General features: G+C 47.0%; 1 protein-coding gene across 1 annotated transcript in view; it reads right to left on the reverse strand.

Annotated features, from left to right (window-relative positions):
- The window catches only part of LOC135910975 (ice-structuring glycoprotein-like), a 38021-nt gene that overhangs the window by 6396 nt on the left and 19438 nt on the right, over positions 1–12187 (reverse strand). The window contains exons 5-6 of the mRNA XM_070533313.1: positions 2319–2460; positions 2006–2216 (exon numbers count right to left, since the gene is read on the reverse strand). Coding sequence (XP_070389414.1) covers positions 2006–2216; positions 2319–2460 — 353 coding nt within the window. The remainder of the gene's footprint in view (positions 1–2005; positions 2217–2318; positions 2461–12187) is intronic.

Below are 12187 nucleotides of genomic sequence, written 5' to 3' on the forward strand. Positions count from 1 at the left end.
GATGCGTTCGAGAACCGTGCGGGCGCGGGCCCGGTGCCTCGCGTTGTGTTGTGGGTGGATGTTTCTGGGGAAACGGTGACACTTTGTAGTTGTCGCTAATTTCACTGGGTAGGGTAACCGCGTGCTCGAGGTAGGGAGAAGGGGAGACATCGGCTTCGTTTAGGATTAGCGTACCGGCTTTGGACGAGGATAGGCGGTGTATTTGCGCCATAGTTTGAGCCTCGATCACTTCGTCGATGTTGTTGTGCATGCCTAGCTGATCAAACTTTGCTGTACTTGCTCTTTGTGGAAGGTACAAGATTTGTTTGATGGTCTTGCGCATGTTTAGTTTCGTTTTTACTATTTCCGTCTAGTTGTGGGGAGAGGCGACGTAATTAATGTGGCTCATAAGGAACGCGTAGTATACGCGCAGAAGGTTATCTTCGCAGAGGCCCTTCCTGCACCCCGAGACTCAATAGATGAGTCTGATCATGTTTTAGTTTTTGGCAGTTAAGTGTTTGAACGTGTGTCCGTGGTATCCGGTGACTTCGAATAGGGGACCAAGAATGCGTATGTGGTTGACTCGCGGAATCTGTTGTCCATCTCTTTTGTGTAGTGCGATTTGAAGTTCGTCTAGAGGAGTTAGGTAGCGGACTCCTTGGCAAGACTTGCGAAATAGTAAGAGTTCCCATTTCTTGGAGGATAGTTTCGTTCCTCTCTGAACTAGGTACTCTTCCGTGACATCTAGGGTAGACTGTAATGCTTGCTCCACGTCTGCCAGGGAGCCTCCCGGGCTCCAGATGGTAATGTCATCTGCGTATAGAGCGCAGTTTACGTTTGGGATGTTTCATAGTTTGTGGGCGAGTCCCTTCATCACTATATTAAATTGTAATGGAGAGACGATTGAGCGTTGCGGTGTTACGACGGAGCCGAGCGTGTAGGGCTGCGGCTTAAGTTGTGAGACTCGCAGTTGGGCTTCTCTGTCTTTTAGGAACAGGCGTACGTACTCCTAAAATCCCTTGCCGACGCCGCGGCCTGTCACAGACTCCATTACGAAGCGGTGCGAGACGGTGTCGAATGCTTTTGGGAGATCGAGGGCGAGGATGCCTCGAACGTCTTTTGTTTACCGTCGAAGATCTGTCGCTTTAGGAGCAACATGACATCTTAGGTGGATACGTGGGGTCAAAACCCTACCATGCTGTGTGGGAGGAGTTCATGTTCCTAAATGTAGCGTGACACTCGATCTTGAATTGCGTGCTCGGCTACTTTACAAACTCATGAAGTAAGGGAGATGGGGCGCAAATTGTCGAGGTTAAGTGGTTTGCCGGGTTTTCGGATGAGGACCACCGTGGCCGTTACCATTGCGTTGGTACCTCTCCTGTTTTCCACACGTGGTTCATGTCTTTCGTGAGTGATGTATTGGCTTGGACGTATAAGTTACGTAACAGTCGGTTGGTTACCCGGTCGGGTCCTGAAGCCGACCTGCTGTTTAGTTTGTGTAGCACCTCTCGGTTGGGCTGTGTAGCGTATTTTCTTTTTCTACTCCATGCAACATGCTCTGCCGCAGATGAACAATTAAACGTCTTCATTTAGCATCGCATATGCAAAATTACCATCTGTATAAAATGCAGGCTCTACTGCCGCAATAAAATTAACGACAACAGACAATACTTTTGTATGTATATACACGCTAATGGACTGAAAGATGTACTCACACTTCTTCTTGCGGAGAAGGGCACCGTAGTGGTAGGGAGAGCCAAGACCATAGCCGTAGTTCAGGCCGTAGCCGTAGTGGCCGACGCCGTAACCAAGGGTTCCGACACCATAGTTGTAGACTGGAGCGGCGTGGTAGGCAGCGACAGCGGGGGCAGCGTGGACGGTGGTGGTGGCAACTGCTGGGGCAGCAGCGTAGGTGGCGACGGCTGGAGCGGCGGCGTAAGTGGCGACTGGAGCGTGAGCAACAGTGGCGACAGCTGGGGCGTGGTAGGTGGTAGCAACCTTGGTCACGGCTGGAGCAGCAGCGTATGTAGCCACAGCTGGGGCGGCGTGGTATGTGGCAACTGGAGCAGCAGCATAGGTGGCAACAGCTGGAGCAGCAGCGTAAGTGGCAACTGGGGCGTGAGCTACGGTGGCAACGGCCGGGGCGCGGTAGGTGGTAGCAACCCTAGTCACGGCAGGAGCAGCGGCAACCACTCGAGCAGCAGCGTAGGTGGCGACTGGAGCGTGAGCGACGGTGGCTACGGCTGGAGCAGCGTGAGCAACAGTGTGCACAGCTGGAGCGTAGCCGGCGTAGCCGAGACCATAGCCGTATCCAAGACCACCATAGCCATAGCCGAGACCATAGCCGTGTCCAAGACCACCATAGCCGTAGCCGAGGCCATAGCCGAGGCCATAGCCGAGGCCATAGCCGTGGCCAAAGCCGTAGCCGGTGTAGCCAGCGAGAGCGCTGGTGGCAAGAGCCAAGAGGACGCAGGCACGGATCTGGAGAGTGATGTTTACTTTTTGTGAGTGCGCTTTTATATGCGGTTTACTTATCATTTCATAGCTTTACCTAGTACAGGTTTCATAGGCACTCATTCTTCTATGAATAATGTTATTTGTCACCTTATTGAAAGACGGACTTTGATTTGTTGTCTAAAGCTATACTAGAAGTAGAACTATAACCAAGACAGGCTAATCAATTAGCAGTGATGTTTCGCACAAGCTGTGTTTCCGAATTCGATGACGCTCAGCACAGGAGCGCGAGCTTTGCGTTGAAAAACTTTAGCTCTTTAAGTTATTTTTCTATTCGTATTCTGACACTTGCTGCGTGTCGTAATAGAGCCGAAGGTTCCTTCTTAGCAACTCGCATTGTATTTGCATTATCATTAATTTTTAAGGACGGTTAGCTCTTGAAGCATTGAATAAGCAGCTATATTCGCGCATATAAAGTTTGACTAAAGAGCGATGCGCCAGAGAGCAGTAATAATTTTCTGAGCGGATCATCGTAAGTTTTGCTCGGTTAGTAAGGCATGTCGGGAACAGAAATTTTTACCATGGTGACTTTAGAGCAGCTGTTGGGCCAACTGCTGAATGAGTGCTGTTCATGCGCCCTTTTATACGAAAACTCCTCCTTTCTTCGCGCCCTTTCTTGAGAAACTATACAAGAAATCGCAGCACAAGGCAAAAAAAAGGAAAGCAAGTGTGCAATCGTTTTGTTATTCCGCCCATCTCCGCAAAGGAATTTAATCAGGAGCATGGTCTTACGGTACATGGTAGACAAATAGTAATCCAACATCGGGCATTATTCACGACGAGGACGCTTGTGTGAAGTTGTAAAAATGAAATGTTGAAAAAAATTTGAGGCTATCTATACCATTAAATCGCTCTATAGTGAAGAATCAGGAAGCTTCGAGACAGTTGTCAACGGCTATATACCGTCGACCATGTTTCATGCGTTGTAAGAGATGAATTGAAAGGAACAAAAATAAGTCGCTTGTGTGCGATACTGTAGAAGAGATAGAAAAATAATTATGCGCAGAAGGTTTCTAGATGGCCGTGATGCAGCGTCTTGAATTAAACGCTGTATTCGGAGAACAAGACCTGCATATGAATTTTGCGACATCGAGAGTTTCCAGCACTCTTACAGGCGATTCATTTGTACGCGGACGCACGTACTGCTATGGCGTCGGATTGAGGGGATGAATGACCCATCATGCTCAAAGCATTTGCAGAACTCGAAAGAAACTCTTCTTGTGGTAAACAGGTGATAAGATTGATTGTCTTTTGTACGTTACTAATAAATTCAGGAAAACACCAAATTCTGGGTTGGCTAAAGTAATGCTAAAACGAAATTGTACATCGTAATGATGAGCCAAATATTATACGATCTTTTGGAGTTAGCGACTTTGTGTGCCTGATCTATGGCTTGCACTGCCTCAACTTGGATCCTAAAATAACTGGTGGTGCCGAAACTCCCCCTGAAGCCTGTTGAATGTTGCATTAAAGGTTATGTTTTATGTGATGGTTACCTATCTGGTAGAAGGCCGGAATTGGGTCAAACCAATAACATAAATTTGTCGTCAAAGAAACGAGACATTATGTGCCATAAACTATGCTCCCGTATTCTTATCAGACTGCATGGAGCGTGAACAATAGCACAATGATGTTATCGCAAGTCCAAATTGTTGGATTCTTTACGGATGCTAACTCAATTTTTTCCCATCATTTTGCAAATTTATGCAAACAAGGAAAAGTTATGCTTTTTTGGTAGCGCAAACTGCGCATGTTGGCCAGCGTACTCGGGACTGCTTGTGTCTAAACGATGTGTTGAAGCACATTTTGCCATGCAAATAGAAGAGATGACTGTGTTTATTGTTCGCGTAACTCACATGTTGTATAAAGGTGGTTTTATAATAACTGAATCGAAAACAAGGCTTACCTACAAGCATTTCAAGCTGTATATGCGATAACGATGGCGTCCGTATAGCGTAAAGATTTTTGCGTATTCTTGGTGACCTGGTGTAGATTTCTACATTGGCTTCGTGAGTAAACAAGGGCGCGCTGTTGTTTGGCGTATACATTATTGTTTTTTTATTGAAAAGATATTGCACGAGAGTGAACCATAATTAGGATATTGTCGACCCATAATTTTTGTTTATTTCATAGGGCCTCTTTTTTGTTGAGCGGAGCTAAGCCTTTTAATTTCCTGTTTTTCTCGAGTGACGTGCTCCTTTACTTTCTCTCGTGTCTCTGATTTCATTCAAATATCAGATCCGTAGCATTGTATTGACAAACGGCCTTGGACGTAAGCTTCCGTTTCAATGATATCAGTGAATTGGGGGTGATAACCGGTGGGTGCTATATATCCCATAGCCAATTATTATGCATGGACATTTATAGGGACAACGATCAAGCAATAACGATGGATGAGGGCGCTGAACAAACAATTAGAATCCTCAGAACTCAGTATTCTGTAGTGATTGGTCACTATAAGGTGATGTTGAATAAAACAAACGCTGTAGAACTGCTGAATACCAGACATTTTAGACGTACAGGAGGGTGCAGTTCACAGAAGAAAACTTATATGGAATAACGAATGTCTCCCTCCAGAAACACCTTAATGAGAAGCGTACAACGGAAATCCCGATGGGGGGAGGCGTAAGTGATACAGACTACAAGCTTTGTGCACAACATCACGTGAATTCAAGGCAACAATAAACACAGTAATCTTTTCTACTTGCATGTTTAGTGGTGTCAGCGGAACGAGTGAGCAAAAATCGCGCGAGTTTGTGGCACTGCAGCAGTTCCACGCTCCTCTAGCGAGGTTACCTCACCGCAAGGCTAGGCTCACGTGTGCACAATGCCGTCATTGAAACGAAGCAGTGGGCAGAAGTGCAGCTTGCATTGTTTTCTTCATTCTCACGACGATAACCAATAACAAAGAAGTGGAACATGCAGCTGAAGTAACGCACGTGCGGAGGTACAAAAAACATCAAAGCGACAAATGTGTTTGGCACTTTCGGGAGACATTGTTAGGGTCGATTTTCCCTTCAACTACCAACCGCAGAGCCCCGCGTAGATCAGGAATCCTTTTATATGGAACTATTTAAATACTCCCTAGCATTTTAGGCGAAAATACTGCTCTCAGGCTATGAGGCACACCGTTATGGAGGTCTCCAGATATATTTCGGCCACCTTGTATTCTTTAACTGGAACCTGAATATAAGTACACGAGCAATTCTTTTGCATTTGGCCCACATCGAAATGCGGCCGGTGAGCCGGACTCGAACCGTGGCCCTCGAGGTCAGCGGCGGCAGGCCTTAAGCACGGCACATATGATTCACACAGCCATGGATTATAAAAGTCTGCAGCTTTGGTGATATGGTATGGTATGAAGAACTTTATTTATGTCCTGAGGGATCAGTCTGGGACTGATGCGGGCCGCTTCTACGTCGGTACAGAGAGGCCGAGCCCCTTTGCCGTCACACGTGCCCTCTGGACAGCCCTGAGTTGGTCCGCCAGCAGTTCACTGTGCAGCATCCGCTGCTACCACTGTTCGCCTCGAGAACCATCACCGGCCAACGCCAAGCAGCGCCACAGCATGTGTTCTAAATCGAGCAAACCTCCACACTTACTACAATAGACTGAAACCCCGCAGTCCGGATTAATTTTATTCATGATGGCCGGGTTAGGTTACGTTCGTGTCTGCAGAAGCCTTAATGAAACCGCCTGCAGGCTATTTAATTTGGGATGTGACAGCGGGAATGCCCTGGGCCCTAATTAATAGTGCTTGGTGATTTCGTTGTAGGTTAACAGCTGGTCCCTGTACTCAGGAGCGGGAGATCCAGCCCCTTCAGGGAGTACACGGCACACTAATCCTCGTGCCTCCCTGTGCGTTACCTCGTTGAGGTTACGTGGCGCTCCCTCCACTGTCCCCATGTGCGCCGAGAACCAAGTAACTGTATGCGAAGTGATATCCCTACCCTGCAGCAGTCTGTTAGCCGGTTTTGCAACAAGTCCTCTAGAGAAGGCTTTAATCGCAGATAGCGAGTCACTAAACACCAAAACGCTTCTTGAATCAATTAGTGCTAGAGCAATAGCCACCTGTTCAGCAACCCTCGGATCTTTGGTATAAATGGAAGCAGCATTTCTAACGCGCGCTTTGCCTTCTACCACCACCACCGAATAAGCATTTTTACTATTAATCTATGCGGCGTCAACAAACGCAGACTGCTCCTCCTGATCCTTTGCCTCTCGCAACAAAGCCCTAGCTCTCGCGACCCGCCTCCCTACATTATGCACGGGGTGCACATTCCACGGAAACGGACGAACCATGATATTTGCCCTAAGGTTCACGTTCAACTCGTGTAGGGGCGCCGACACAGCCACCGATTCTTATATTGACTCTAAAATATACCTACTCGCTGGTGAACCTAGCAACCGCTCCCTCTGTGCGGTACGTTGAGCCTCAGCAATTTCATCTAAAGTATTATGCCAACCCAGTCGTAACAACATATCGTTTGACGTATTCATATGCCGACCAAGCGCAGCCTGATGGCTTTTCTGATTAATGCTTCCAATTTATTTTTCTCCCCCCTATTCCAATTTTGCATAGCTGCCACATACGAGAAATGACACATAATAAATGCGTGAACTAAGCGCATCGCACCTTCTTCTCCTAAACCTCTATGCCTATTAGAGATCCTTTTTATATACGGATGTGGTGGTGACTGCGTTCGTTTTCTACGTAATTGGTCAATAAGACAGCAACAGATACATGAATGTTATCGACTGCAACAAGCAGGGGTTTTAGGTCATGCTAATTACTTATTAATGTGACATTTCCTTTGCCTTCCGATAGCTCGGTCGGTTTGTCGTCGGGTAAATTGAGCCGATCGCTGAGTCATTGTAATCCATGGTAGTGGGAGTCACGCGATAGGCATGTTGGGCGGCTCTGCGTCATTTCATCTTCGCTCGCAGGCACGCGTTCGCTATGCTGCAAAGCGCGGTGTAAAACACCGACAGTTACAGGCTCATTACCGCGCAGCGAAATAACATAACGTTTCTGCAATAGGATAATACCGGGAACTATTGCTAACACTTACTTCGAAATAAATTAAGCGAACACGCATCATGTATCTCTTTGCATATCATTGAAAGGAACGGTTTGAAGAAAGAATGGCTTATTATTGAAGTTTACAAGTCTATTGAAACAGAAGTAATTTTTAGAGTTTGAAATACTGATTCTCTCTGATATGCAGGTTGCCATGCGGACGTGTTAGTACATAAATAAAAAAGGGTATGCATTACCGACTAATCGAATTGAGATTTGTGTCCTTCGGCTTACGGACTAAATCTTCTGTATTGCGCAAGCACACAGCTACGCGCGAGAGTATCAGAAAAAAGTACATTTCTTTTTACAAGTTCTGCACGTGTGGTTTCGCATTTTTATGCATAAATAATTTTTTTTCCTCTTATACTGCTGTGGGTCTTTTTGCGGTGAAACGGCGCACTAAGCGAATGCATAAATTCATTCATACAATGTGTTAACATGCTAGGGAGCGATAAATATTGCGCAGTTGAAAAACTGCTTGCACAATCGGCGAAATAGCTGCGCGGCGAAATTAGTGTTCCGGAAGTGGACGCATGTTCTCTCTCAAGTAATTTCTTTTCCGGACCATTTATGCCATTCAACACCGTATTCCCTGTCATCACGTAGGGATTAGAAATGGAACGAGGCTTTCGTATTGCTGCAGCGTTAAATAAGCTGCAATTCGGCATCTCTGCATACGTTGAAGATCAACAGCGATAACTAAATCAAAGCATTTTTACGAGAGAAATGACTATATGCAATGAAAATAGCGTTGATATGTGTACTTTGCAATAAAAACAACATAATTAATGCAGTCTAACAGGACTGTATTGCGGAATGAAAGTACATGCATTTTTCTGGTTGAAACGAGATACTAATGCTTTACATTTTGTAAGTTTTCCCAAGCGACTCATTTGGTTTGTGAACAAACATGTAAGCAAAAAGCGAGAAACATTTCCTAATTGAACGTTTGCATTTACGATTTCTTGTGCCACTCTGCCGCGACAGAAGATCTGAAATATTATTCTACAAGTATGCTTATTAACGCCATAGCGCAACTGTCGTAATCGTCAATAGCGTCATCTACCTATCAGTGCACATTATTCCTTGAGAGCTACGACTGTAGTAGGTTTGTAGATTACACCACACAGGAAGGGAACAGAAGGATCCAGAAACCTAAATGAGTCCTCAGAACCTGTATCCGGAATGTCACTGCAGACGCTGCCCAGTGGGACTTATCATTAGTGCGTAATCATTGTTTGCAGTGGCATATATGTATATATATATATATAACAAAACACATCATTTTCCATAGTCATAATGCAATCGCGCGTACACCACCCCATGTATGCCTACGGTCCGCGTCTTGTGACGCGTTGCAGACCCACGGTTGGATGGACAGACTTTCAATAATATACTAGAGCATGCCGTGAAGTGCATTTGGCTTAGTAATAGACTAATGGTCTAATACTTCTTACTGAAGAAGGTTTCATTCAATTTCGCTTACGAAAACGGCACAATGGCTATCATGAAGGGCATAGAAGGCTCCAGCTTAACAGTGGCAGTCTGGGGCTCTTTATGTCTGCAAATACACAGTACAGGTAAGTTTTAGCATTCCATCCGTATTAACATTAACTCCATGGAGTCGCGAATTGGGCTGACTACGTTAAAATCAACACTAGACAGAGAGATTATCGCAAATGCTGCTATTTTCTTGATAACTTTCCATGCAGTCAGCTCCTACACGTATCATGAGATGAAACTGTGAAATCGAACACTATATTTAGCATCATTAAGTTCGGCGAAAGGCAGCGCCTTTACGGCAATATTTTGCTCTGAGTAGAAAACAGGCTGCGAAAAAAAAGGGAATAAAGATAATTAAAAAAACTGTCTCGCAAGACGGCATTACAAAGCCGGATCTTCGCGTGTCCTTGAGGCTTGTCAGAACATAGATCACATGCTGGTCGCCAGTGTGAAAGCTATCATGAGCCTTGCGGCGAGACGACTGAACGTATCCGAAAGTGCTATGCCCATATAGGCAACGCCATAGCCCACGATGGCGCGCACGATAGAGCAAGGCGGGGAATAAGGGGATAGCTAAGTACTGTCTTGCACGCCAAGAATGCGAGAGCAGTGCGATGCTTAAAAAATAGAAACGCTCGACACCGCCAAGTGGATTTCGTCGGACGCGCACTGGCAACGAACGACTTTCCTCGCTGACGTCTTCTCGGCAAGGTCGCCTTTTCGTGTCGAACGATGAGGATATGTGGAATTCCGATCCCATCTCGTTACTTGTTGACGCGCGGCCAGGTTCTTGGCTTGCGAGCACTCGTCATTAGATGTCCACAAGTCCTGCAGAAGTTGTCAGCGAAAGCAGTGGCTTGCCGCGAGCTGGAGCGGATGTTCTAAAATGTGGTTAGCTAAGACTTTTATGAATGCAACATAACGTAATCGGCGAACACTGATGCTGTTAATCTGTCATTTACATGCAGTTTTATGTAGCGGAGTGGCTGTTCGTGGCCAATTTGTAGGGCACGTCACAAAAAGTTGCCTATAAAAGGCTTGACAAATAACTTACAGATTTAGTCACTTTGGCCATCATATGAAGCGCATACTTTATTAGGTGCAGAAAACAGACAACCTCAAAGCTCCACCGCGATGACTAGCACGAGAATTTCGGTATATAATGACAGCGGCGTTGCACCTTTGACAACAGCGGCATGATGAAGACAATGGCGAGCAAAAGTGACGGTTGCACGAAGAAAACAATTCAATTCTTTTACTGATGTCGGAGGCGCTGACAAGGACGGTTGCTATGAAAGGGATCTTGCGTAAAGCCGCGATTCAGTTGGTCTTGAATTAGTGCAGGCTTAGCGTTCGTTTATAGGCATATGCTTAGTATCCCAGGTGGTATTGTACTTCACAAATCAAGTTCTGCTAGTGTATGTCAAACTTAATATATTTACCTGGTAGCATGACGTCAGCGATGCCAAATTGGTTTCACAGGACATACTTGTTCACGCAATAAAATTAAACCGAACAGCTGAACAGGGCCACTCGGTCAGCTCCAGTGGCTGCAATCCACACGAGCAAACTCACTGTGCTGTGCGAGATCTCACATGCCGCGCATCAGATCAGGAACTGCTCCAGGATGACAGCGGCTCCTACAAAGACCCACTTACTACTTTTCACGAGATCACTTCACACTATACGGACGGCAGGAGGTTTTTTCCTCCCCCCCCCCCCCCCCATCAGAAGCTCAACCGAGCTCAGGCAGTCACATTGAGAATGATTCAAACTAAATCTTATCCCACACCTTTTGTACTTGACAAAATTGACCGGGATTTTCCCGCGGAATGTAAAAGTTGTGGACACACTCCGTGTCTATTTGATCATATGTTCTGGCTGTGCCCCAACCAAAGGGCTTCGGATCTCAACAGTGAGGAGGACTGGAGTCGGCGCATATCCAGCGAAGTCCTCCAAGATCAACTCCTGGCCGTCCGGAGAGCTCACGACATCGGGAAAGCCTTTGGCCTACCGGTGCCTACGTGGGCGGAGCCACCGACTTAACCTCGGGGCTTGTGCCCTGGGACCCTAGTTTCTCTGGACTAAAATAAAGTTCTTGCCATGCCATGCCATGCACAGCATCCAGCGAAGGGTAGACCAAGTTCTATGTCTCTTACCAAATATGTCAGCATAATATTGCTGCGCCACGCAAGCTTCCCCCAACAATGTCATTTAAAACCATTTAGCAATTCTCGGTTGCCGACTCTTCCACCACATACAAGAAAAAGCTAAATCAGCAAGTTTACTAATTCCTCCCGCTCTGAAGTCACTTTCTGCGACTACAGCCGGGTGTCAAGGAGACACGCCACCAGCTAAAAAAAAAAGAAAACGCTCCCGCTTCCAACTTTAAATTGCGGATTGCTGCAGGACCATGAGTTCGTATCTGAGTAGTGGAATTTGAAAAGTCTGCGCTTTTCTTTGGCCTATGACGAAAGTGAATCTGGAGATAAGCAGGAGGGCTGACGACAGTGGCACCACAGTGACGACTTGCTGCCTGCTGCGGCGATATCGCTGCGTATCGCTGCTGCTGAATACCTGCTGCGGCGATAGCGCGCCAGGTGTGGCGTGAGGGAACAGAGAATCGCAAATAGGTGTCTCTGCCCGTTCACTCGTTTTGGAGCGTTCTTCCGCTCCTTTACACGATCCGCGTTGTAATTTCGTGAACGGCCACGTTTAGCTGCTGCCGAACTTGCGGCCACCGACGATGTCGGTTCTACAGGCTCCATAGCGGTACGTGCTACCCGAGTTAGCAAGCAGCAGTGCGGTGTCAAGCCTGCGGTGTCATGCCCCCGGCGCATGCCCCCGACGCCCTGCACGACGAGACCGCGAAAACAGCAGTTGCCATGAAGGCGGCAGGCTCGCGCAGCAGCTAAGCCCAGCGAAGGCGAGAGGGGCTCGTCCCGGCGATGCCCTCTCCCCTCCCGCAACGCTTGGTGCTAAGGCGGCAGCAGGTGTTCCGCTTCGCCCGCTCTGCTCCGTGGAGGCCCGCAACTGACATGGCGTCGCAGCTATTGGGAATTGAGGTGCCGTTTCGCTGCTACAGACGCCAGCTTTCTCGCTCTGTTTGCT

Source organism: Dermacentor albipictus, chromosome 2, assembly GCF_038994185.2.
Source record: "Dermacentor albipictus isolate Rhodes 1998 colony chromosome 2, USDA_Dalb.pri_finalv2, whole genome shotgun sequence".
NCBI classification, from domain to species: Eukaryota; Metazoa; Arthropoda; class Arachnida; order Ixodida; family Ixodidae; genus Dermacentor; species Dermacentor albipictus.